General features: G+C 49.1%; 1 protein-coding gene and 5 non-coding genes across 6 annotated transcripts; 1 reads left to right on the top strand and 5 right to left on the bottom strand.

Moving 5' to 3' along the window:
* Positions 1-5,473: 5,473 nt before the first annotated feature.
* Positions 5,474-5,544, top strand: Trnag-ccc (transfer RNA glycine (anticodon CCC)). Its single transcript has one exon. It is a non-coding gene; the product is annotated as a tRNA-Gly (tRNA).
* A 1,685-nt stretch (positions 5,545-7,229) lies between these two features.
* LOC128106833 (U1 spliceosomal RNA) lies at positions 7,230-7,392 on the bottom strand. Its single transcript, XR_008216878.1, has one exon. It is a non-coding gene; the product is annotated as a U1 spliceosomal RNA (small nuclear RNA).
* Positions 7,393-12,200: 4,808 nt separating this feature from the next.
* On the bottom strand, positions 12,201-12,272 carry Trnah-gug (transfer RNA histidin (anticodon GUG)). Its single transcript has one exon. It is a non-coding gene; the product is annotated as a tRNA-His (tRNA).
* Positions 12,273-13,747: 1,475 nt separating this feature from the next.
* Trnae-uuc (transfer RNA glutamic acid (anticodon UUC)) lies at positions 13,748-13,819 on the bottom strand. Its single transcript has one exon. It is a non-coding gene; the product is annotated as a tRNA-Glu (tRNA).
* Positions 13,820-22,003: 8,184 nt separating this feature from the next.
* On the bottom strand, positions 22,004-22,441 carry LOC128106074 (ATPase inhibitor, mitochondrial-like). Its single transcript, XM_052731388.1, has one exon. The coding sequence runs from the start codon at positions 22,421-22,423 to the stop codon at positions 22,103-22,105; it is 321 nt and encodes a 106-aa protein (XP_052587348.1). The 5' UTR covers positions 22,424-22,441; the 3' UTR covers positions 22,004-22,102.
* Positions 22,442-25,068: 2,627 nt separating this feature from the next.
* Trnae-uuc (transfer RNA glutamic acid (anticodon UUC)) lies at positions 25,069-25,140 on the bottom strand. The gene has a single exon. It is a non-coding gene; the product is annotated as a tRNA-Glu (tRNA).
* Positions 25,141-26,429: the final 1,289 nt, after the last annotated feature.

Here is a 26,429-nt window from a genome sequence, read left to right as displayed (position 1 = left end):
GTCTGATTAAAGCAAGCTGTTTTTAGAAGTGGGAAAGGGACTGGCCTGGTGACTGCCTCCCCCTAAGTCGTCGTTTCAGAGAGCAGCCCCTCACTGGCTTGAGGTCCCTTTCATGGGGAAGGGTTAAGGTTGATAGAAAACAGCTGTTGAGATAATTTGACTGTTAGCACCTGGACAGAAGAATAGGGGGACTCAGGGCTCCAGGCTGCCTGTGGCGTGGATATATGTAGTAGATAACAACTGTCGGGATAATTGGCAGTTAGGAGGTGTCTGGGAACACACATTTTTGTAAGGCAAAAGGGCAATCATATATCACAGGTTCAGGAGTTTAGCAAGGCAAAGGGGTAGGTGTATATCATGGGGTCACAGATTCGATGTAGGTTGAAAAATGTGGTTTGCAGGACACATTAGGCTTAGGAAACAGAAACTTATCCTTGTAAGATATGGAGACTTAATAACAATGTATAACCATGTGGCTTCTTAACAACAATGTGGCTTCTGTTTTGGTTTCACAATGACCTATTTAGAAGCGGTGGGACCTGGGAGAATAGAGCCTACGAATGAGGCAGACTAAAGTTTCATGCAATAGTCAACCTTATTTAGAGCATCAGACAATTTATATTCTGAGGGTTAAGCAAGGTCATGTGAGTTCAAGCTGTATACCGTCACAAGGGCATGCTGTGCATGGCTGAGTAACAGTGGTAAATGGCAATGTGTAACCCGAAGCAAGCCCACTCCTATTTACTACACGTGGGTGGGGCACAAAAGCACATTCCAAGAACAACCTGTGCTTTGGAGGACTGAGGTCACAGGACTCTTGTCCTGTTTTCTTGGAATTTTCTCACAAGCACTCAGAATCCTCACAGTTTCATTCACGGACTATGTTCTGACACAGGTTGTTGTTGTTGTTTTTCAGTTTTTTGAGACAGGGTTTCTCTGTGTAGTTTTGTTGCCTATCCTGGATCTCGCTCTGTAGACCAGGCTGGCCTTGAACTCACAGAGATCTGCCTGGCTCTGCCTCCCTAGTGCTGGGATCAAAGGCATGCATCACCACTGCCTGGTTGTTGTTTGTTTTTTTAAGAAAGATTAATTTTAATTAATTAGGCATGCATCACCACTGCCTGGTTGTTGTTTGTTTTTTTAAGAAAGATTAATTTTAATTAATTATATATAATTATATATATGGTGGAATGTATTAAAATGGCTTACAGGCTGTGGCCCAGTTAATCCAACAATGGCTACCTATGAAGGGAAGGTCCAAGAATCCAGTAGTTGGTCACTTCACAAGGCTGGATGCCATAGCTGGTCTTCAATATTCAGTGGAATATTGAAGAAGTAAGCTCTAATGCCAGGAAAGGAGTAGACTTGCCAGTGAGATTGAGGGCAAGCAGGCAAAGAGCAAGAGCTTCCTTCTTTCATGTCTGTAGAGAACTGCGTGCAGCCGGACCTCCTAGATGGCGCTGGCTTCCGCCTTCCACCCTCCCGACGGTGAGTGCTCTCTGAAAAACAACTCCTTATTTGGCTAAGGCTGGGATCTGGCTTGCTCCCGGCGTACCTGGACCTATCCGTGGTACCCACGTGGCAGACTGGGGTAGGCTACCCAGAGGCTATTTAAGTTGTGGGTTGGCTCTCCCCGGGGTCAGAAGATTGTTTCAAGGTACCTGAATAAACTACTTGGAGAAGAGCCTGGTGTTGCGTCTTCCTTGCTGGTCGAGGCGGACGCGACACATGTGCTTATATAAGAGTCCACCAGAAGGTGTGGTCCAGATTAAAGATGGATCTTCCCAATCTGGATTAAAGGTTTATCTTCCCATCTCAAAGATCTAGATTAGAAGTAGGTCTTTCCACTTCAAATGTTTAGTTGAGAAAAAATCCCTCACAGGTGTGCCCAGTCATTTGGGTTTTAGATGTAGTCAAGTTGACAACCAAGAATAGCTGTCACGGGGGTATATGTGAATGCAGTTGTCCATAGAGGTCAGAAGAAGTTATCAGATCCTTGGGAGTTGGAGTTAACAAGCAGCTGTGGCCACCCAATGTGGGTGCTGGGAACCCACCTCAGGTCCTCTGGAAGAACAGCAGGGCCCTTACCCTCTCAGCCATCTCTCCAGCCCCAGGGTTTGTTTCTTCTTCATCTTTCTTGTCTACTGAGACAAAGCAGTGGAGCCATCACAGACTCCTCACGACACGCCATCTTAGGCAGATATGGATCCATAATGATGTGGAGTATCTTTCCTGCTGAGCCTCTAGGGTAACCTGATTTTATTGGCTTTGACACAATCAAACCCTGTCTCCAACACATCATCCCTGCTGTATGTAGAAATAAAGCATTTACGTGTATTCAAGAAAGAGAAAAGACCTCTCAGTGAGGAGAGCATGTAGTTGCAATTTATGCATTGGATAGAGAACTTGTATCCTCCAAATCACAAAGAATGGTTACAGCTCAACAACTAAAAGACAAGCCGATGTATAAGAGACAAAACATTCTGCAGATATACAGCAAGTATACAACTGGCCAACAAGTCCATGTTTGGAAAGATAGTCAACATCATTAGCCACTTGACATCGAAAATGAACACCAGACACTATTTGGTAACTAGTAGGATTACTGATTTTTTAAAAATCAAGGTATATGATACAAGGCTAGAGACGAGGCTTGGATGATAGAGTACCTACCTACCTAGAAGGTAGGAGACATGGTTCAGTTTTCCACAGAGCTGCCAGTGGGGTGCTATCCACTTGCTATGCTAGCACTTGGGAGATGGAGGCAGGAAGATCAGAAGTTCAAAGCTATCCTCTGCGCTATGGTGAGTTTAGGTCTCCTGGATGAGAAGACCCTATATAGAAGGAGGAGAGGAGGAGGGGGAGGAGGAGGAGAAGGAAGAAGAAGAACAAGAAGTAGTCCTGAGAAGAAGGAGGAGCAGGAAGGAGAAAAAGAACAAGGACAAGAAAGAACAAGAAGGAGAAGGAGAAGAAGAAGAAGAAGAAGGAGGAGGAGGAGGAGGAGGAGAAGAAGAACAAGAAGTAGTCCTGAGAAGAAGGAGGAGCAGGAAGGAGAAAAAGAACAAGGACAAGAAAGAACAAGAAGGAGAAGGAGAAGAAGAAGGAGAAGAAGAAGAAGAAGAAGAAGAAGAAGAAGAAGAAGAAGAAGAAGAAGCAGCAGAAGAAGAAGTAGTGGTGGTGTAAGATAGAACTGGACCCCGTACCTTGCTGTGGAGATATATATATATCTATCTCACTGTGGAATGCAAGGGTGTAGGAAGAGGAATGCCAGAGATAAAGTCTCACCTCCACAGTGTCCTAGTTAGGAAAAGCTGTTCTGCACCAAGAACTAGAATTGTCCCTAAGGTCTCATAGCTCAGCCCTGTGAGAGGCTTTACAGTCGGCCCTTTCTAGCGATTGACCTAATAATAGCTCCAACAAACCCAAATAATGGTAACACATAATAATTCAGGACAGGTACAGAAAGCTTTATCAAAATATGGTAATGGGGGCTGAAGAGGTGAGTCAGAGGACCCAGGTTAGAGTACAGCCCCAGGGGATCCGATGCCCCCTTGTGGCCTCACTGGACACCAGCTATGTACAGGGTACACAGACATACATGCAGGTAAAACACATAAATTTTTTTTTTAAATTGAATATGTAATATCAATGGCCTCCCAGATCCTGGTAATAAAATATGAGCCACAAGTACAGTCTGAAGACTAACCATTAAAGACTTGTAAGAAAGGATCCCATTGGATCAGCCAGATGGAGAGGCCTTTCCTTACCTGGCCCTCTTGAGCAACCTCTTTCAATCAAACTGCAAAACATTCTTTGTGGATTAAAGCTGTCCCTTCTCAGTCTCCATAGCCTCGAGCACATCCTGAAGAGAAGGCTGTCATCATACCTGTGTAATGACACCTTAACTTTTCTTGTTTTGACCCTTGCTCTGTGTGTGGGCAGGGCCGGGTGGAGGAGAGTGGGTGTGTGGGGAGGGCCGGGTGGAGGAGAGTGGGTGTGTGGGGAGGGCCGGGTGGAGGAGAGTGGGTGTGTGGGCAGGGCCGGGTGGAGGAGAGTGGGTGTGTGGGGAGGGCTGGGTGGAGGGAGAGAGTGGGTGTGTGGGGAGGACTGGGTGGAGGAGAGTGGGTGTGTGGGGAGGGCTGGGTGGAGGGGGAGAGTGGGTGTGTGGGGAGGGCCGGGTGGAGGGGGAGTGGCTGTGTGGGGAGGGCCGGGTGGAGGAGAGTGGGTGTGTGGGGAGGGCTGGGTGGAGGAGAGTGGGTGTGTGGGGAGGGCTGGGTGGAGGGAGAGAGTGGGTATGTGGGGAGGGCCGGGTGGAGGGGGAGAGTGGGTGTGTGGGGAGGGCCGGGTGGAGGGAGAGAGTGGGTGTGTGGGGAGGGCCGGGTGGAGGAGAGTGGGTGTGTGGGCAGGGCCGGGTGGAGGAGAGTGGGTGTGTGGGGAGGGCCGGGTGGAGGAGAGTGGGTGTGTGGGGAGGGCTGGGTGGAGGAGAGTGAGTGTGTGGGGAGGGCTGGGTGGAGGGGGAGAGTGGGTGTGTGGGGAGGGCCGGGTGGAGGAGAGTGGGTGTGTGGGGAGGGCCGGGTGGAGGAGAGTGGGTGTGTGGGGAGGGCCGGGTGGAGGAGAGTGGGTGTGTGGGGAGGGCCGGGTGGAGGAGAGTGGGTGTGTGGGGAGGGCCGGGTGGAGGAGAGTGGGTGTGTGGGGAGGGCCGGGTGGAGGAGAGTGGGTGTGTGGGGAGGGCCGGGTGGAGGAGAGTGGGTGTGTGGGGAGGGCTGGGTGGAGGGGGAGTGGCTGTGTGTATGAATTTCTGCCTCTTTTTTGCTTTTGTCCATCTTCTGGGCAGTTTTATGAATGATATGGGGAAATGGATGGGATCGGGATGCACGATGTGAAATCCACGAAGAATCAATAAAAGCTTTTAAAAAAAGGATGGTATGCATTTTCACACAAACGGAACTCAGTTAGGTTACTACTCATGGTCACCTCCATAGGCCCAGCCAATAAAACATCACATAAGCCTGAGAAACAGTGGCTGGTTTTGTTCACGTCTCTTCCCCTTCCTGTCCAATCCAGTGGGAGGAGAATGAGCACAGTCAGAGAATGTTTTCATCAGTCCGTTTCACACAGATAGGGTTTGTTACGGAATTGTCCCCAGGACCTGCGTCACGTGTGTTTTTGACTGCTTCTGAAGTGAGCACAGTTTGGGCACTAAAAAACTTCAAGGGAGACTTTTCAGAGCCGCGAGTTTGAGCTGGAATTGGCATTTCCCTTCTAATGAGCTGAAAGCCAGGCAGAAGTAGAAGGAATTCTGTAGGTCGTGCCCGGAACTCCTTGAGTGGCTAATCCGACCCAGATTTATCACAGCCTGGCATGTAGGAGGACCTGTGTTTCCTCCTCAACCCTAGAAAATTGAAAAGTCACGAGGAAAGCATGGTTTCCATTACCTTTTCTCGATGTGCTGACTGAGAGCATCCTTAAGGGTGCATTGGTGGTTCAGTGGTAGAATTCTCGCCTCCCACGCGGGAGACCCGGGTTCGATTCCCGGCCAATGCAGCTTGTCATTAATATTATTTTTCTCTTCTGCCTCTTTTTTTGTCTCCTCTTCTGTGGGTGGCTTTTTTATGCAAACAGAGAACGGACCAGCACCCAAGTCTATCCTTTCAGACTGTTTTTGGCTAGAAACGTTAACAGAGAACTTTACTAGCAGTGGCTCAAGCAGGTAAGTACTCTCATTTATCAATGAGTTCCGGCACAAATTTGTGAATATCGAATACGGCTACCACAGCTGTTGGATGATTTCCAAGCTCCTCCTGTTTCCATTCAGACACCCTTAGCCTGAAGTTTTTATTCTCATGGCAGAACATGGCTTCACACCGGTGTTCTAGGCAGGAAAAAGAGGAGAGGGCGGGCGGGCAGAAGGTATTCAAACGTTTTTGTTCAGGGAAGAGCGCCGTCTCCAGAGGCTTCACCTATCTGCTTTGGACTGTAACTGAGTTAGTTACCTGGTAACCCCTGGCTGGAAGATACAGGGAAGGCAGTGGCTATCAGGCGTGTGGGGGTTAAAACCGGCACAGGCCTTTAATTCCAGCATTCCGGAGTCAGAGGCAGGAGGATCTCTGAGAGTTGGATATCAGCCTAATTTACATAGCGCGCTCCAGGCCAGCCAGAGCTAAATAGTGAGACCCTGTCTCAAAAAAAAAAAAAAAAAAAAAAAAAAAAAAAAAAAAAAAAAAAAACCAAACAAACAAAAAGTTTTTCATCTCTAGGGACCCTGTCTCTAAAAGAGAAAAACAAAGCAACAAAAAACAATACAACAACAAAAACCAATTCCACCACCACCACCTAAAAACCTAAAAACAACAAAAGCCGAAGCAGCGGAAGAGGTTTGGAAGGCCTTTCATCTCTATGGATCCTGTCCTGGTACTCCTCAGCAACCGAACCGCACTTAATGACGGCTCAAGCAGAAGTCTGGGCTTAAAATGTCCCTCAACCGCAACCACCCTTTTTGACAACAATATTGCATGAGAACGGCAACTAAATAAAACCCTAAACGTAGAACTAGAGAAACATTACGTTAGAAGACCCAGGACCCAAAGCCCTAGGGACTTTAAACCTGCAGTTCTCACCGGGGTTAGATCCCATAGAACTCAGGGCAAGTGTCTCCCGACAGCCCGGCTTGGACTCCAACCACACGAGGACTCTTCTGACCTCCGCGGTGCCAGCGTCGCAATTAAGACACGTATTTAGGCCGGGCGGTGATGGCGCACGCCTTTAATCCCAGCACTCGGGAGGCAGAGCCAGGAGGATCTCTGTGAGTTCGAGGCCAGCCTGGGCTACCAAGTGAGTTCCAGGAAAGGCGCAAAGCTACACAGAGAAACCCTGTCTCGAAAAACGGAAAAAAAACAAAAACAAGATACGTATTTAATGTACAAAGTAGGCAAAATATTCACACACACAAGCTTCCAAAACAAAAACCCCGTTGTCATACTACATTCCCATTTCAATCGTTATAGACCCCAAAAGGAAGAAAAAACACCTCAACATTCTTCAAACACGTTTTTATTACCTTCTTTTTACACATACCCGACGAAGCGCGTTAGATGAAACCCGGAGTAAGACAAAAACTACAGAAATTAGGCAGAAAAATTATATCCATGCAAAAAAGGCAACCAAAGTAAGGAACACCACCTCCACTGGTACTAATAAATTACTTAGTCTGTTTTTATTTACAACAAATACCAGGGAGAGCGCGGACGCAGTCTCCACTACCACAAATTCCGCAGTCGAGTTTCCCGCATTTGGGGAAATCGCAGGGGTCAACACACCCCGAGTGCAATGGCTGAGCCTCGCCCTGGGAAAACCACCTGCTTGATCATGGTGTCTCCCCTGCCAGGTAAGTATGCTCGCCTCCCCACCACACACCGCTCAGACACCCCGGACCTGCGCTCTCAACACACGGTCACTTCGCCACGAGCGCTTGCTAGCTTTCTCAGACGCACACTTATGTTCTGAGTACATCTGCCACCCACGGCCGGTCATTGCTTCCCACGCCATGAGAAATCTCTACCGTTTATGAAGAAATGTGGAGCCGGCAGCCCCTGCGCGCCCCTCATCTGCATAGACCACGCCCCTTCGCGACAGGTCCCGCCTTTGGTCGCGTCTCCTTCCTCCCTGTGTGGGTGTACCATCATGGCATTTTCGCTGTCTGATTGGCTCATTGGCTGTAGCAAAGGTTTACAGCATCACCTTTACTTTCCCACAGCCTGCGCTCAAGGACTATTCTTCCCTTCCTGGCGCTTACGCTGTTCTTATCATGAATTTTGCTTCCTCCAAGTTTGTAGACTTCATAATTTACTGTTATTATTTTTGTCTAAACAGTCATTTGTTGGGGAATATCATCTTAAGGCGTGTTACTTTTGTTTATGCTGCATTTGTTTAACTCTGTGAAGCTGTGTCACTTTGCCTGTCTAAAACACCTGATGGTCTAATAAAAAGCTGAACAGCCAATAGCAAAGCAGGAGAAAGGATAGGCGGGGCTGGAAGGCAGAGAGAATATATAGAATAAAGAGACTATATATAAAATGAGAAATCTGGGGGAGAGAGATCAAGTAGCCAGAGAGGAGGAGGGCTCCAGGGGCCAGCCACCCAGCTAAACAGCCAGACATGGAGTAAGAAGGAAAGAAAAGATATACAGGAATAGAGAAAGATAAAAGCCCCGAGGCCAAAGATAAACGGGATAATTTTAAGTTAAGAAAAGCTGGCTAGAAACAAGCCAAGCGAAGGCTGGGCATTTCTAATTAAGAATAAGCCTCTGTGTGTGATTTATTTGGGAGATGGGTGGCGGGCCCCCAAAAGAGTAAAAACAACCAACAGCAATTTTTGTTTTGTCTTATTTTTTAGGACAAGGTTTCTCTGTATAGCCCTGGCTGTCCTGGAACTCTGTAGACCAGGCCAGGCTGGCCTCGAACTCAGAGATCCTCCTGCTTCTGCCTCCTGAGTGCTGGGACTAAAGGCGTGTGCCACCACTGCCTGGCATCAATCAATCTTTTTCCCCCAAACAAAAAATCTCCTCATTTGTTTCTGATGTTCGTCATAACTTTTGTAAAACCAAAGGCAACAGAACCATCGATGTTCCAATGTAATATTCAAATTCACAACACAGCCTTTTTTTAATCACACTCGTCAGTATAACAAACGTTCTATAATACTTCCTGACTGAAGTAAGCAGGAGGTACAAGAGGAGAGCGTGGTCAACACCTAGACATACTCTTACATTTGCGAGCTGCCCAAGAAGCCTTCCAAGACCAGCAGTTCCCTTGTGTTTTCACCTAAGTGGATCTGGAAAAGACGGCCCTGTAGGCACACAGCTGCTTGTCAAGCAGCTCATCTAATAGAATGGAAACAAGGTAGTTAACAAGGCTGGATGGGCTCCTTGGGCTTTATTCTTCACAGGAATTTCAAGTCTCCTGCATTGCATCCATCCAGGTCCCTGCCATCTTTAAAATGACCCAACCAGCTAAATGCATCCTGCACAGTCCAATTCAAGAAAGAGAAATGGAGCCAAGTTTTGCTAAACCCTCTATGAAAAAGCATATAAACCACCTAGCAGTGAGTGTCGATGCCTTTAATCCCAGCACTTGGGAGAAAGAGAGGCAGGTGGATCTCTGTAAATTCAAGGCCAGTCTGGTCTACAAAGTGAGTTACGGCCAGGATTGTTACACAGAGAAACCCTGTCTCAAAACAAACAAACAAACAGCATATAAACCCAGATCCCCAGGGGCCAGACAATGCTCCCTCTCTGGACACCCTGTCCCGTGTGATGCAGGGGACTCTGGTTTAGTGTAGTGTGTAATATCTTTGCTGCAATAAATAGTGTGTGCTGTGGACCACACACTTCTCATCCTGTAATTCTTGATAGAGAAACAGACTTGTGGAAGGGGAGCTAAAGATAGCGACACCAGGTCTCCGAGACCCACATACTTTCCACTCTCGATCCCCTCTGCTCCAGCCGCCTCTGCCCATCTCCGTCCCTCACGGTCCAGGCTGTTCTCAGGCTTCCCTACCACCTTACAGATGTCAGCTTTCTGAGGTCACTCTTGATGGTACCCTAGCCTGTGGGTAGGAGGCACATATCAGTCCAGATCTGGCCATGACAGGTTGTTTTGTGGGGTGCTCAAGTGGGGCACAGTCATTCCCTCCCACCCAAAACACGTGGTGACTCATTTCCCTGCTCCCCGCCTGCATTCACCCATCCAGTACTTTCAAGTGTTTGGCACTACTCTGCTTAAATCCAAAAAGAAAATCCTGTCTGAGGATAAAGATCTGTTCAGAACACAAACACCCTAAGATAGCACTTTTTCCATGAACATAATCTCTGGACTTTCAGAATGTGCCTAGACATATCTCCGTCTACTCTCATCTCCCCAGAGCGGGTGGTAAGGCTGCACACCTCTGAGATGCCACTGATACCCAGAGAAGGGAGTGAGAGGCTTGCAGTGCTCCACAGGAAGCATCAGACCTCAGTGAACAGGCGAGCCTTAGAAAAACTCACTGAGGCTTTCTGCACCTACATTCTAGAACAGGCTGGTAGGAGAGCTCTCTTCACACGTTGTTCCAAATACTAAGTGACACTTTTGGTTGAAACATGGAGTCTGAGGACTTCAGTGGAATACACGTTTTGTTAGCACTCGTCATTATTACTGATGGGGGTGCTGCCGCTCCTGTTCTGACAGTTGGCATCAACTTTTCAAATAAATATGTTCTCTTTTGTAGTATGAGTGAAGCAGTATTTATCTAGATATTTCCTAATCCACAGACATTGAATTTGGTCCCTTATTGTCATCAATATTACTGTTGGAAGCCAGGCATGGTGGTACACATCTAATACCAGCATTTGATAGGCTGAAATCGAAGGATTTGGATTTGATTCCCAGCATCCACATGGTAGCTCACTGCCATCTATAACTCCGGTTCCAGAGCTTCTCTTCTGAACTCTGTGGGTACCAAGCACACACGTAGTGCACATACATACACACATGAAGGAAAACACTCATACACATAAAATAAAACAAATAAGTCTAGAAAAAAGATTTTTGTCAGAGATTTTTGCCGGGCAGTTAGGCAAGTAGACATAATGACAACCATATTGGAAAGAAGCAAAATTTTAATTTGCAGATTTGTTAACCATAGAGGAAACAAAATAAAGGTAAATCAAACTTGTCAAGCTAACAGATGATCTCGGGATGGTTACCAGGTTGCAGATCAATACACAAAGATCACCTCTGTTTCCAAGCACTAACAACAAACTCCACTGGGGACCATTCTCTTTTAGTGCTGTGGTTTGGAAACCACAGCTGTGCAAGTGTCGGGCCATAGAATCCTCTTTTGTCCGGGGTTTCCTTGAGGGTTCAGGTAGGTCCTTATGTGTCTGGGGATGTGCTATTCCCCAGGGCTCAGGCCATTGTCTGGGCTGAGCCCTGGGCCTGAAATCATTTTCCCTAGCCCTGTTTCACCTCTGTTGTTGAAAACCCAGGCAGCTATATGTAAAGCATGGAAACCATGGGCAAGACATCTTAAGCATCCCACAGTCATGAATGTATACATAGGGAAGATGCTGATGAACGAACAGATGTTTTATTTTGCCTTACCAACAAAACTATTTTAATTTCTTCATTAGAGATTTAGGTCCCATGAACTAAAAAGAATTTGAGCTCATTTTCGATGAGCACTCATGTTTAAATTTATTTGTTTCGAAGCCCTCTCACTTTTGGCCCTGGGTGGCCTAGAACTCACTGTGTGGACTAGGTTGGCTTTGAATTCACAGAGATCTGCCAGCTTTTGCCTCCTGAGTGATGGGATTAAAGGTGTACAATAAGCCAATACAAATAGAAGTCACTTGGGAGGCAGAAGCAGGTAGATCTCCATGAGTTTGAGTCCAGCCAGAAGTACTTGCAGGTCAGTCAGGGCTAAATAGTGAGACCCTGGGGGGGGGGGGGGGAGATCGAGATCATGTATAGGTCAGTAGTCACTAATCTGGTCTTGCTGTGGGAAAGTAATTCATAGTAACCTAATCTGGGTGTAAATAACGTTTGTCAAAATCAAAGCAGTGGTATATTTGACTCTAACCAAAATGTGGTTCAGTCCTTTTCTGTGAGCATAAAAACCGGGGGAGTAGAACACAGAACAGCTGCTGAAAGATTAAGTTTCGTCCTGTTTAACTGGGAGAATCCCTGGGCGATGCTGGAAACAGGCTGTTGTGAGCTGCTCAAATGCAGGGATCCCGGAGTCTGGGCGGGAGAGCACTGCCGGGTGTTTTCAGCTCCCCAGGCCCACTGGTTGCGGCGGCCCGCGCAGCTGGAGCACGAAATCTGGCGAGGGACGCCGAGGTTAAACAGCACTCAGGACACCCAGTTTCAGTTCATCAGGGAAGCAGCTCTCTTTACTCGTACCGACATGGGCTTATATACCCCAACAGCAGGAGTCAAGGAATGGTTACTCTGTATCCGTAGGCAAGTCGGACACTGTTTTCCAAACAGGAAAAACCCCAGGGGAACTGATCCCCAGCACCCTCCGGAACCCAACTGCACATTTTTCACACAAACAACTTAACTGGGACAGGACAGAAAAGGGCATTTAAAATTAAGGCAGCAAACTTACTGCTGCCGACCACTGAGCTTGACGCAAAAGATCGCCGGGTAGAACGGCGATAGTGCCGTGACTCGGATTCGAACCGAGGTTGCTGCGGCCACAACGCAGAGTACTAACCACTATACGATCACGGCGAGCCACGAACCGGACGGTCAGCATACCTCTGGCGCTGACGCTGTTGACTGAGCCTCAGTCCCGATCCGCCCAGTCGTGCCCTGCTCTCTGTCAGTTCCCGCCGGAGCCCCAGGGGGGCGCAGCCCAGCGCATGGGGCGGACCGGTCTCTGCTGCTTTTCGGAACCGCCTGTCCCGCAGAAGTGATTTCCCCCTGGTGCGTTGGGAGCGGCGCCGAGTGCACGCGTCTGCGCCTCGGTCGGGTGGAGAGGGCCGCTGCTAACTGTGAAATCAATGTAGAGTTCAGGTTGACCCGATATTCCGGCGCAGAGCCGTAATCCCAGCGCTTGGAAGGTAAAAGGCAATAGGATCAGGAGTTGAAGGTCATCCTCGGGTACAAAGTGAGTGCCAGGAAGGAGTCTGGGATACTGTCAAGAAAGAGAAAGAGGAGCGAGGAGGAGGAGGAAGAGGAGGCGGAAGCAGCAGCCCCTGAATCAAAAGGCCGCCACAAGGACCGGGGTGAGTGTGAGGGCGGCTGATGCCCTTAGGATGGCAAACTATTTATAATCATCACCAGAGCCTGTGCTAGGAAGTGTTCCGTCAGCGACACAAGCTGTAGTCATCGGAGAGGAGGGAGCCTCGATTAGGAAAAAGCTTCCGTAAGTTTGGGCTGTAGGCGGACCTGTAGGGCATTTTCTTAATTAGTGATTGATGGGGGAGAGCACGGCCCAGTGTGGTCCCAGGTTCTATAAGAAAGCAGGCTGAGCAAGTCAGTACGCAGCACCCGTCCGTCCGCGGCCTCTGCATCAGCTCCTGCCTCCAGGTTCCTGCCCTGTGTGAGCTCCTGTCCTGACCTCCGTCAAGAATGGACAATATGGAAGTGTAAGCCCAATAATCCCTTCCCTTCTCAAGTTGCTTTGGTCACGGTGTTTCATCAGAGCAATAGAAACCGTGACTAAAACAGCCCCACTGGAAAAGCAGGGCCTGTCCTGTCCGGGAAAACCCAAACGGCCTCCACCTGAAGCTTCTCTAAGAGTCTGGACCACATGGGTGTTGGGTTCTGAGGGACAAGAGGGCCTTCCCTAGGAGGATCCAGCCTTCCCCTGGTCTTCCAGGCACTGACCCTGACAAGGGAGAGGAGCCACTGTAGCCCAGCCCAGAGGTCTTGGTGTGTGGGAATTGCTCTCCAAGGATGGGGCACATAAAAACGGGAAGGACTCCGAAGTGGGAAGATGCTAAGTCGGGAGTTTAGGGAAAAAACAGTCACTGTTGTCCCGACTTTTGAGTGTTTCAGAGGTTTTGTTTTTCTTCTCTGAGAAAGAACAGATGGAACTAATGTCCCCCACTTCCCCCTTCACAGCCCCTTTATCTCGAACTCATCAAAGACATCTCTGGATGAGCCCACGAGACTGTGCTTATTGGAAGGCTTCTGGGGTCTTCTGAGTCCAAGGCAGGGCTCTTGTGCCTCAGAGCCGGAGAGAGGCTGCTAAAAGGAGGTTCCCTGACCGGGAATCGAACCCGGGCTGCGGCGGTGAAAGCGCCGAATCCTAGCCACTAGACCACCAGGGACATAGACAACGCTCCCCATTGACCGCTTTAAGGAAACTCCCAGGAGGAAACCTTACTCGCTTTCCAAGGCTGGCGAGCCAAGCTTTGAGCCCGCTCCCCGGGTCCAGGCCATCACCATCTCTCCCCTTTACAGCCTGGGGAACCGCCTGCCTCTGAAACCAGCAGACGGGAGAGCGCATGGGGAACCCACTCCACTGCAACCTTCGCACCAAGTGCGCCAGCACGGCGCATCCCTCTCTTCCCCTGAGCTCCGGGTTCCCGGTGGGTCAACTGTGGGTTTGACTCAGCGCGCGGCGGGCCAGCGAGTCCTCCTGGTCCCTGTCATGGGGACCGGCTCCCGGGACGCTCCCGCGGGGAGGGGCTCCTGTTCCTCCCCTCCCTCCTCCACCACCGCAGCGGACAGCATCCGAAGACCTCCAGGGACAGGCCGGGGTCGTTTCTCCCACTGTGCTGGTTTCTCTGCGGCTCCAGTCAGCCCGCCCCGCAGCTGTGCTCCAGCTGTGCTCCAGCTGTGCTCAGGGTGAGATCAAGGCGAATGGACTTCAGGAGAAAGACTTGATTTTCAGATCCTGTTCAGCCTGGAGGGATTTCGGCGGAGGGGAAGGGCTCGGGCTGCAGCGTCCAGGTCTCCATCTCTAAGCCACGTGGATTCCCCGGATTGTGGGAAGCTGAGGGTGGAAAACGCCTGTGTGTTTGTGACCGCAGGTCCTGTTGCCCTCCTCCACCTTCGCCTCTGCATACTCCTCTCCCTCCCTGACTCGTTTCCCCGTCTCTTCCTTTCAGACGTGTGTGTGTGTGTGTGTGTGTGTGTGTGTGTGTGTGTGTGTGTGTGTTAAAGACAAGGTCTTGAGACCGCACCTCCGTCGCTTTTCGTTCCATTTCCTTTCCTTTTGCCTCCTCTGTCTTCCTTCCATGTCTCTTTAATAGAATTGTTTCAAGAGAAGGTGAAGAGACGGTGCCTCACGCCTTTAACTCCTGCAGAGAAGCCCCAGAGGCGGCTGTCTGGTCCTCACTTAGCCTGGTCAGCACGGTGAGTTCTAGGCCAGCCAGGGTTACACGCTGACAAAAACACTGCTCCGCGATTCAACACAAACTCGAGCTGTCAGCCAGGAGTAACATGTCGGCAGCAGTAAGTTTGCTGCCTTAATCTTAAATGCCCTTTTTTGTCCTGTCCCAGTTATGCTGTGTTTGCATAAGTTGTTTGTGTGAAAATGTGCGGTTGGGTTCTTGAAAGTGCTGGGGATCAGTTCCCCTGGGGTGTTTCCTGTTTGGTAAACAGTGTCCGGCTTGCCTCCGGATACAGAGTAACCCTTCCTTGACCCCTGCGGTTAGAGGGGCATATAAGCCCATGTTTGTGTGAATAAAGAGAGCTGCTTCCCTGATAAACGGAGACTGGGTGTCCTGAGTGCTGTTTAATCTCGGCGTCCCTCGCCAGATTTCGTGCTCCAGTTGCGCGCGTCGCGGCAAGTAACTATTTCGGAAGAGACTGTAAATAAGGATCCAGTGATGACTAGTTAGTCTCCCAAAGTGGATGAGCCTCGAGCTCCCCTCGGCTCCTCCTAGGCGCTGGGATCCGACACCACCCCGGCGTCACCGAGCTGCCAGGAGCCCCAAGCCGACGGGGCCTCCACCCGGGTCCCCAACAGGACTGGGCAAGGAAACCGCGTGCGCTTTGGGGTCTAGTCCTTCGCAGATGCAGAGCACTCGAGCGCGAGGGCCGAGTCTGGGGTGGGGTGGGCCGGGGGGCCTTGGCGCGGCCTGGGCAGCGATCGAGGAAAAGGCTGAGGGTCGGGTGCTGGCTCTCAGAGAGGAGGGGCGGGTGGGTGGGAGGGGAGGAAGAGGAGGAGGAAGAGGGGGAGAACGCGACGCGAGGATAGAACTCGGCTGGAGCTGGTGGAGCCCGAACCCCAGACGTGAGGAGATCTGTGGCTGGCGAGCCTTCGCCAATGGGTTTCTGTGGGTGCCGAAGGCTAGCGAGAGGAGGGCAGAAGGGCCAGCAGGGGAGCGACGGAGCCCCTTACCTGTCTGAATTTTCAAACTCACAGGAACTGCATGCGGTTCATGCTTGCCCAGGTGCCCGGATCCGCAAGCTCTGGCGGAGCTCTTAGTAATGTGCGTGTTGACGCTGCAGCTGCTGTTGGAATCCGAGACGTGGGAATGGGCTTCCACCGAGCGACTGCGCTTTTCTGTCACTTTCCAACCCCCAGTCCACTTACCGGCCACCACAGCGCAAGCCTTGGCCTAGGACTACTGAGGCAGAAGAACGAAAAAGTAAACTGCCTCGTGCACACCCTGGGCCCCGGAAACAGGAGGATTTGGTTTTGGCGCAAGGGAGGAAGGGCTGCCTCTCTGTCTCGCTGCCAAGTGCTTTAATGCCATGGTGTGGCCAGATCCGGTTTTTGGGTTTTGTTTTCGTTTTGTTATCTCAGATATTTCTAGAGGTATTCAATTTCTACGCCAAGTTAAAAATGAGACCGGAGTTCTCACTCAGTAGGGTATTTTAAATACTCTTGATCAAGACACTAAAATAAAACGTCAAGACGTTTCCCAACTGTTTTTCCCTCACAGTGAGCGAGTGAGTGAAGTATAATTCATACAGATTGAAAGGCACAGAATTCTAATTTAGCCTGGTGAATTTTGACAAAGCGACCCATCATCTCCTAGTTCAGATCCTTGATTTTCAACAGCCCAGAAAGTCCCAATCCTTTCTGGTCACCCCGACCCCAAGCCCCATTATACAATCACCATTCTGATATCTCTGCCCAGAATGAACTTTTCTCACTCTTAAAATCCACATACGTGAGCATCATAGCTTTTTGTCAGGGGGGTTGCGTTTTCAAGGCAACACCCTTCTTATTATGCCCATGTATTTGCTGCAGGGGTGACTGGTTGCGGGGGTGAGCACTTTTCCAATATGTGAGTGTTCCAGGAGTCCTGCCCCAGCCTGTGTTCAGGTCCTGAGACGGAGAAGGGGCGACCTCGGGAAGAAATGAATTTTCCGACCACCACATGAGTTTCACCCGAGCGACCGGCCCGAATAGCTCTCACCGTCTTTATTTACACTTCAAAAACAAGCACGTTTTTCCATACTAACCAACAAGATTTTCCCATCCTCCAACATTAACCTTTGGTAAAAACGAATATGTCAAATATGTTTTCCCCCCAACTTTTACATTAAAACATCTTTAAACCCCAAACAACACTCACCATTTTGCTAGCTTGACCAGTTATCAAGCCAGGAACAGCCTGTCTTTACAAAACTAAAAGATGACAAACGTGGACACACATTTTTAAGAACAACAGTATCGTTCAAAACTTAAAGCATTTTTACAGAAATAGGGGTGATCTGCCTCGGATCCTATCACCACTAAATAAGGACAGCTCCGGGGGTCTGGAGTGACAGCTGGCTTCCCCACGGAGAAACCCGAGAAGCATCAGCTCCCAGTGAATTTTAGGGGAAAATGTTCGAGAAAAAAAATGGGGTTTCCAGGAATGATCACATCTGTCCCATGTGTGATTGACAAAATGACGCTAAAAGCCGCCAAGAGAATCATCAATATTGAGAGAGAAGAGTGTGCAGGCCGCAGGGTCCCAGCAGTATTGTGTGCTGTTCTCAAGTCCCCTGGTCCTTGCCGATGAGACTGTCCCTTTAGGCCTTTCCTCATCTGGAGACCAGCTGACAATATGGACAAGCACTCATACACTGGTCTGAAACTAGGCTGCATGGCTCCCGACATGAATGTACCGATATCAACAGACAGCTAGCTCTGTCTTGTGGCCACCGAGAACATGGCAGGTCTGTCCTGGTTAGTATTTTTGTCAGCTTGACACAAGCTAGAGTTACCTGAGAAGAGGAACCTCAGTCAGGAAAATGCCTCAGAGGGATGTGGTGGGTGCCAACTCGCCTTTCATTCCAGCACTCGGAAGGCAGAGGAAGGTGAATCTCTGTAAGTTGTGAGTTCCAGGACAGCTGGGGTTACCTAGTGAGACCCTGTCTCAGATAGGTAGATAGATCTATTCATGAGAAGGGGCAGTAGATAGATAGATAGACAGATAGACAGAGATATAAATAAATATAAAAACAAAAGGTAGAATGAAAGTAAGCCAGCTGAGCAAGTCCTGTTTTTCCATAGTCCTGCTTTGGCTTCCTTCAGTGAGATCCAGCCTTGAAAAAAATATTGCCACGCCCACGACGGTGTCGCCCGAGTGACAAATGCCTTGGATGAGGTGGTTACGTGGGAAAGGGGGGCTCGAGGCCCTCGGGTCTATGCCCCCGGCGACCCCTTATCAATCTGCCCGAATCATGGTGCCAGGCTACACGGAACCACGCAAAATCTGCTTGCAGAGGCTGGCTGGCATTCTGCCTTTTTTCTCTTTGCAGCTGTGACTATTGCTGTTTCCTTGTGTATTGATTTCAGGGAGTTAGCTCTCAATGTTCCTGATGTGCCCCATAAAGAGAATAATGATTCATCAAAAGTGGCCTCAATACCCCCACTTATAATTCAAGCTTTTAGGCAAACAGTTAAAGAGGGTCCTAGAAGTTTGGGGGAATTTATGAATGATTTAGAGCAAAAAGAACTCATGACTCAGAGGAACAAAGATTCTAGCGAGGAGAGAATGAAAGTAAAAGTCCAGGAACTCATAAGCAATCCACACGCGCAGCCAACAGCAGCTGCAAGGAAGCAGTTACAGGAACTAGCCAGTCCTACAGGAATTATCAAGGGACAAATAGAGTTTCTCATCAAGGGTCGGTGGTGGCAACCCCCTAACTTTAATCCTAGATATAATAATTATTTAGAGCCATTGCCCTTTACGGGAGCTTATGATAAACATGGGAACCAATGGGTGAATCATAATAGTACGAAAACAGAATGGCATAAGTTACAGTTCATGGAAAGAATAGCTAGGTCCCAACCCCCCTGGTGCCTTCTCACCTGCAAGCAAAGGTTAAATATTTTCACACAAATGAAACCATTATTAGAACGATGGTGGGAAGGGTTTAATTTTGATACAAAACAAAGGTCTAATAATTACGTAGAAGGAAAAACTTCAGCTAGTGCCGTAATGTTCTCTGGATGAGAAATCACAATAGAGGAAATAACACCTGTACTCATGAGATCTATTAATCATTCTGAGAAAATTGTGTGACCACATTGTTGATTCTATGTCTATTGCCCCACTGGCCGATTGCCTTGTTTTCTTCAAACGATTGTATAAAAAACACTGCTTGATCTGAGTAAAATTGCAGCAGTTCACAGCATACTCTGGTGTCTGTGTCTGTCTGTCATTCGCCGAATCCCACTTATCCTGAGTACCTTCAACCTGTTCTCCCTCGGCCTGGTGTTCCTACTGAGACCCAGTCCGCGGCAAAATATGACACATGAATATATGCATAGGCTTGAGTCTGGAAGACTTAAGGAGGCCTGGGTCAGAGCTTTCCCGTCTCAAGGAACACTTTATTCTCCCAGGGAGCAAGCTTACAGTGTCTTCCGATCTCTCTCAGGGAGGCAGACACCTGATTGAACAGATCCTCTCTACACTACGCATGGGAATTTCTGAAGCTGGATCTCTCAGATCCCCTTAAAGCGTCCAACAGGGACCAGTTAGACACTACTGCCCTGGGTTTGCCTCAAAAGCTGCTGGTTTAGTCCGAAGACCTGCTTCAGTGGAGGGAGGGGGGAGTTCAGGTCCCAAAGAGGATGTGTGGAGTCAGAGAGGGGGAGGGGCAGGAGGAGGAGACAGACATCATCTGAGGGTGATTCAGGATGGCTGCCAGCAGCATTTAATGGAAACAAGACTACACCCTTTATGCTCTATAGCTGCGCACAGGATTAAACCGGTGACGAGGGGCGTGAGGGTTGGGGGTCTGGTTTGAAATCTGGGATTGAGGAAGCTAGCCTTGACCTTGACAACAGGCACCAGTTATATTTTAAGGAAAGGGCCACAAGTTCCTCTGGCCAGATAAGGAGAAGGACTGCTTTAGCAAACAGGAACTTTCCTGGTCTTAGTATACGGGCCTGTTCCCCTCATAACGCTCCCCAAAGGGAAGATCCTGATGTCGTGCTCTTTTCCCATTATACCGTATCATTCTGATTTCTCTGTTTATTAACTGAACTCTTGCCGTTAAGGGCCTCAGGTTCTGGGTCTCAATTGTAAGCAGTTCATCCTTGGGATCAGGTGTATCTAGTAAAAATCTCTAACTTAACTGTTCTTGGTGTAATTGGGGGAAGGGTCACAATGGTTCCATGGTGGCAGGGATTTTTTTTCCAAAGAATTATTTTGTTTAGAGAGGCTACCATTGTACACATTTTTTATCCTTTGCCAAAGTCCACACAAAATTTCCCAAAGGGAAAGGCATTAATATTGAGAATCACTGAAAATGAAAGTTAAAAAGGTGCTGGAGAAGTGTGGTCTGCAATGTCGAAATGCTGGAACTTTGTCAAGCAGCAATGGTCGCCATGTGGTCCATGTCATTTTAGGAAACTGAAACCAGATGGAACTAGACCTGATCATCTGTTTTCTAGAAGCACGCGGTGGCAACACTGAGGATTAAATCATTCCTCAGCAGAAGATAGAGTCTGTCCCCCCGCCCCATGTGCCAGCTGTCCAAGTCCTGCTCTGAAACTTCTCAGGGTCACAAGATGTTAATAAAAATGTGTATGTCATAGGATGCAGCTGCATGGCTGGTAGAAGTCTAATAACTCAGTTGATAAACATCCCAAGCATTAACTTGCATCTTCTATATGTACCGAAGGTGGTCACGATTCTTTGTAGGAGTACATCTTTATGAGAAGAAGAGGAGCAAAATCTTTAAGAGATAACGGAGTTTATTAGAACAGATAATAGATGCCACTCAGGCAACACACTTTCAGGCAAGCTCCGGTGTGCTCCTGTGTCTTAGATTTTGAGTGGAGAAGACTACATCAGTGGTTTGTTAAAATTTTAGATTGGAGCTGAGCTCACGCCTCTTATCCCAGCACTCAGAAACCAGGAAGGTGGATCTCTATGAATTCGAGATCAGCCTGGTCTACTTAGGAATTCCAGATTAGCCAGGGCTACATAGTGAAATCCTGTCTCAAAAACCAAAATGGACAAACAAAAAGAATTTAGATTGGTAGAGACAGGAAAGCAAGCTGTCTTTGACAACAAAGGGACCAATCCCATATGAAGAATAGACATAAGGCAGTTCTTGGCAGGATGATTCTGGGAATGCTTTAGGACTGGGTCCTCCCTCTCCATGAAACTACAGCTGCTAGCATGAAAGTGATAGGGTTTGTCAAGGTGCCTCAGAGTCAGTGTACTGGCCAGGTGTGCGTTCTGGAATCCCGGGTCAGGGTTTCAGATGGCCGGATCTCCAGTTGGAATCAGTCTGAGCTATGTTACAAGACCCCGTTGCAATAATAATAATGAATCAAATCAAGTTTATTTACAAGCAGACAAGACAGTCTTGTGTCCTCTCGGCCTGATATTTCCTGGTACCTGGTCTGCCTTATCTTTTGTTATTTCAACTTTTCCAAGTACGTTCCATAACTTCATTTGTACTAGGAATCCATATTACTTCCCAGAGTTGAACCAAAGTTAGCAACTTTTGCTCCTTCACAAGCACAGAAAAACCTAAATGGCATGTTCAAAAGCAAGGAATTGGTCTTTTAAATAAGTAAGCACACTGGGAGACCAGGAAGCCTTGGGAACTCTTCTTCAGTTCCTGGGACAGACATTGCTCAAGCTTCCCAACTTCTGAGGGTGACCGATAACATGTATTACATTTGTTAGGTGTCAAAGACACGCATCAATCAGTGTGACTTAGTGTCTGTGAAAGATAATACAGATATGAAATGTGCCAGGTGAGCTGCCATGTAATTAAGAAATGCATATGGGAATCATGTATTAGATGATTACTAGAAACATTTATATAGAAATTGCTGGTAAGTTGATGGAATCACTATACTTTCTAGAATAATAAGATAAACTTTTTTTTTTTCGAGACAGGGTTTCTCTGTGTAGCTTCGGTGCTTTTTCCTGGAACTTGCTCTGTAGCCCAGGCTGGCCTCAAACTTATGGAGATCCGCCTGCCTCTGCCTCCCGAGTGCTGGGATTAAAGGCGTGCGCCACCACTGCCTGACGAAACATAATCTTGGTTTAAGTGATTTTGATTTTTTTTTTTATTTTACTGGTGAAAATTTATTATCTGTTAGTAGCACACAGACCAAGTATTAATCACTCAGAATTACGTCTCTACAGAAGTGGGAATAATACAGGCCATTCTGTGGGGGCCATATGCATTTAATGATGGTGTTCCAGGTTTTTTATCTTCTTCTTGTGCCGGTCAATCTGTTTCTGCAGACGCTCAGTCTCCTCCAGGTGGTGCTTAATCTCGTCTTCATGGTGTTTCCTGAGGGCTGACAGTTGTTCTTTAGTCTTCTCTCGGAGGTACCGGTCCTCTTCGGCCTTCTCTCTCCTTCCGAAGGCCCCACCGGCTTCCCGAATGGAGCCAGCGCCGGAGTCCATGCTCTCCGATGAGTCCGAGGCGTAGCCTCTGGTTTGCAGGACCCTCATAGCCCAGACGCCTGCTCGACCCCGAATCGCCAACGCCGAGCTCGCCATCGCCTCTCCTGCAGCTCAGCTCGCTTCCGATTTTGATTTTAAATGCAAAGTATATTTAACTTACTTGATTCATAATTTTAATATTATATAAATTTAAATCTTCATTGAAAGTATGAATTGAAGTCCCCCCCAAAAAAAAAGTTGTGCCTGTGTTAAAGGTCCTATGACTGACTGATGAGAATGTCCCAGATTGTACAGACCCAAAACATTGCAGGTCCAAACCAAGTTACTCTGGGCTATCTCTTTAGCCTCTCCCTTAAAAATCATTTATTGCCCGGCACTGTGTATGATCTGATATCCTTGTGACTGGCAGGTAAAATCGTTTTGGGAATGTATAAGCAGATTCCCGTCTTTCGCCGATCCTGGTGCTGAGCATATCATCAGACAGAATCTGGGGCCTAGAGCAGACACTTTCTGCTTCGCTGTAACCCACCTACCTGAAGTTCGGGAGGAACCCTGATTTATGACTTTCTTCATTCGGTCATTATAAATCCTTCATGAAACTGTTACTACACTGGGACACGGGGCCTGAAGTGACTGAAATCTGTGACCCTGCCCCATGCCACAATCAGATTAAACTTCTTACTGCCTAAGAGCTGTGTTTTGGCATCAACAAAACTACAATATTCACCGATTTGTTTTGTTTCTTCAGGGGAGCGGGATGTTGAGGGTTCAACCCAGGACCTCACACATACCAAACGTGTTCCACCACTGACAGACACACCCAGCTTACCTTTCACAGGTAAAATTGATACCGTAAATTTAGCAAGTTCAGCATAATTAGGAATTTGAATTGGAAATAAGGCCAGGGCTTCTGTAAGCTAAGATACAATGTCACCAACAAGTTCTACAAAATTAGGAAATCTAGAAATCACAACAGGATAGAGCTTAGGCCAGCATCATGACAATGGTATGATGCAGCCAAGGAGTCACTTAATCGAAAGTAGAACACAGATTCACACCATCAAGTATTAAAATTTTTAAAGTGTTTAGAGAAGCTAAAAATATATCTTTACTATCAACTTGCTTTATTGTTTTCTTTTTTTGTTTTTTTAGTTTTGGTGCCTGTCCTGCCTGGATCTTGCTCTGTAGACCAGGCTGACCTCGAACTCAGCCTGCTGAGTGCTGGGATTAAAGGTGTGTGCCACCACCGACCGGCTATTGTTTCCTTAGTGTGAGTGCTAAGAGGCATCTCAGATGCATCTTGCCTGGAGTTACAGCAGTTGTGAGCTGCCTATACAGATGCTGAGAGCTGACCTTGGGACCTCTGCAAGAGCAGCTCCTGCTCTTAACTGCCCAGCCCTCTCTCCAGCTCGCCTTTCTTTTCTTACAGATGACACTGAGATCCCCAAAGTTAGAGACTGGGCGAGGCCGGTCACACAAAGGGGAAAGGCTCACCAGTGACAGCCTTGGGCTCCACTCGGATCCTGGAAACAGAAGCAGGTTAAGTGTACATCCAGGAGAGGAGCTTGAAAAGACCTGCCACACATCTGCCTGCCTGGACATAAACAGGAGGTGAGACCAGTTCAAGGCCAGGCCAGGACAAGTCAAAAGGGCAGCCGCTAACCAGACAATTCTAGAAACCTTAGTCCTCTTCTTTTATCATTTTCCACTTTCTGTTACTCTGCCAACAATGGAAGATGGCTCTTGGGTTTGGTTTGGTTTGGTTTGTTTTTGAGACAGGGACTCTCTACATAGCCCTGGGTGTCCTGAAACTCACTCTGTAAACCAGTCTGGCCTCAAACTCCCATATGTCTGCCTGTGTCTGACTCCCAAGTGCTGGGATCAAAGGTGTGCACCACCATGCTGGCTCTGTCCACTCCTCTTAGCCCTGTCAGACCTCCACAGCACACACAGAGACAGGAGGGAGCAGAGGGCAAACGTTGATTCCCTGAGGTCTCCCTTTACTTGGGATGTGGTAGAGCTCACGATGATCCAAGACCCCACTGGAGGGCAAGGTCTGATGGCACACATCGGTCTTGGCACTTGGAAGGTGGAGAAGGAGTTGAGGGCCATCCTCAGCTACATAGTGTGCTCCAGGGCAGCCCAGGATACACAAGACACATTCAGAGCAACCAGGGAGAGTAGGGAGGGCTAATGCTATCAGGATGGCAAAGTGAGAACATTCAGGGCTACAAGCCTGAGTTGGACAAGCTTGGCCTGGACTGTCCAGGAAAACCCAAACGGCCTCTACCTGAAGCTTCTCTAAGAGTCTGGACCACGTGGGTGTTGGGTTCTGAGGGACAAGAGGGGCTTCCCTAGGAGGATCCAGCCTTCCCCTGGTCTTCCAGGCACTGACCCTGGCAAGGGAGAGGAGCCACTGTAGCCCAGCCCAGAGGTCTTGGTGTGTGGGAATTGCTCTCCAAGGATGGGGCACATAAAATCGGGAAGGACTCCGAAGTGGGAAGATGCTAAGTCGGGAGTTTAGGGAAGAAACAGTCACTGTTGTCCCGACTTTTGAGTGTTTCAGAGGTTTTGTTTTCCTTCTCTGTTTGGAACTAATGCCCCCACTTCCCTCCCTCAACCCCTTTATCTTAGCAAAGACCTCTCTGAGAGTGCCCACTAGACTGTGCTTATTGGAAGGCTTCTGGGGTCTTCTGAGTCCAAGGCAGCGCTCTAGTGCCTCAGAGCCCACTAAAAGGAAGTTCCCTGACCGGGAATCGAACCCGGGCTGCGGCGGTGAAAGCGCCGAATCCTAGCCACTAGACCACCAGGGACATAGACAACGCTCCCCATTGACCTCTTTAAGGAAACTCCCAGGAGGAAACCTTACTCGCTTTCCAAGGCTGGCGAGCCAAGCTTTGAGCCCGCTCCCCGGGTCCCGGCCATCACCATCTCTCCCCTTTACAGCCTGGGGAACCTCTGAGCTCCTGGTGGGTCAACTGTGGGTTTGACTCAGCGCGCGGCGGGCCAGCGAGTCCTCCTGGTCCCTGTCATGGGGACCGGCTCCCGGGACGCTCCCGCGGGGAGGGGCTGCTGTTCCTCCCCTCCCTCCTCCACCTCCGCAGCGGACAGCATCCGAAGACCTCCAGGGACAGGCCGGGGTCGTTTCTCCCACTGTGCTGGTTTCTCTGCGGCTCCAGTCAGCCCTCCCCGCAGCTGTGCTCCAGCTGTGCTCCAGCTGTGCTCAGGGTGAGATCAAGGCGAATGGACTTCAGGAGAAAGACTTGATTTTCAGACCCTGTTCAGCCGGGAGGGATTTAGGCGTAGGGTTCTGGATCTAACGCTGAGGGGAAGGGCTCGGGCTGCTGCGTCCGGGTTTCTACCTCACTCACAGCGGGAAGCCAGATGGATCCCAGCCCGGAGCAGGTGGCTGGAAGTGAGGAAGGCCTCTGCAACTCATCTCAGTGATCCTGGACCTTCACCTTCCCTTTCCTCTCTCATCCTGTCTCGTCTTTCTCTGTCTCTTTCAGAAAATGGTTCTGTTCTGTTTTCGACACAGGTGTCTCTCTGTAGCCCTGACCGGTCTGGAACGCGCCTTGTAGACCAGGTTAGTCCTCCAGCTCACCGCGCTGGAGCGCCTTCCTCCGCCTCCGGAGTGTGATTAAAGGCGTGCCCCACCACGGCCCAGAAAGTCTTTGGAGCGACTGTAACTGGTGGGATATCGAAAATGTCCTGCCCAGAGAGCTTGGCAATGTGGAAAACTGCTCAGGGGTGAGGAGAACCAGCCGACGGGGTCCCCGGTGGATCTGTCACCAGGGGAGTCTTGTGCTCTACCCAGTGCGCTCTGGCTGCCCGCAAAGCTCCTGCCACTGCGTGTCGAGATCTTCCAAGGCAGAAAGTGATCGCCAGGGGAAGCATGCGCCAGAGGCCTGACGATCTTTCCAGACCAGGAGGCTGTGGCCCCGATGGACCCTGGGTGGGCGCCCGAGGGACCGCCCTTCCTCCTCCTGCCAATACCGTCTCTAGGGACTCCTGCCCTGGCCTGAGGTCCCGACTGTCGTGCGAATGTTTCCTGTTCCAGAATGAAGCGGACTCACGCTTTCTCCACGCTTCCCCGCTGACT

This window comes from Peromyscus californicus, unplaced genomic scaffold (genome assembly GCF_007827085.1).
Source record: "Peromyscus californicus insignis strain IS unplaced genomic scaffold, ASM782708v3 Scaffold_9__1_contigs__length_137607984, whole genome shotgun sequence".
Classification (NCBI taxonomy): domain Eukaryota; kingdom Metazoa; phylum Chordata; class Mammalia; order Rodentia; family Cricetidae; genus Peromyscus; species Peromyscus californicus.
The sequence above is the reverse complement of the archived record's forward strand: the minus strand, read 5'-3'. Positions and strand labels throughout refer to the sequence as shown.

Bases quoted from the DNA above. Each gene is read 5' to 3' on its own strand.
- LOC128106074 (XM_052731388.1), bottom strand. From the start codon at position 22,423: ATGGCGAGCTCGGCGTTGGCGATTCGGGGTCGAGCAGGCGTCTGGGCT.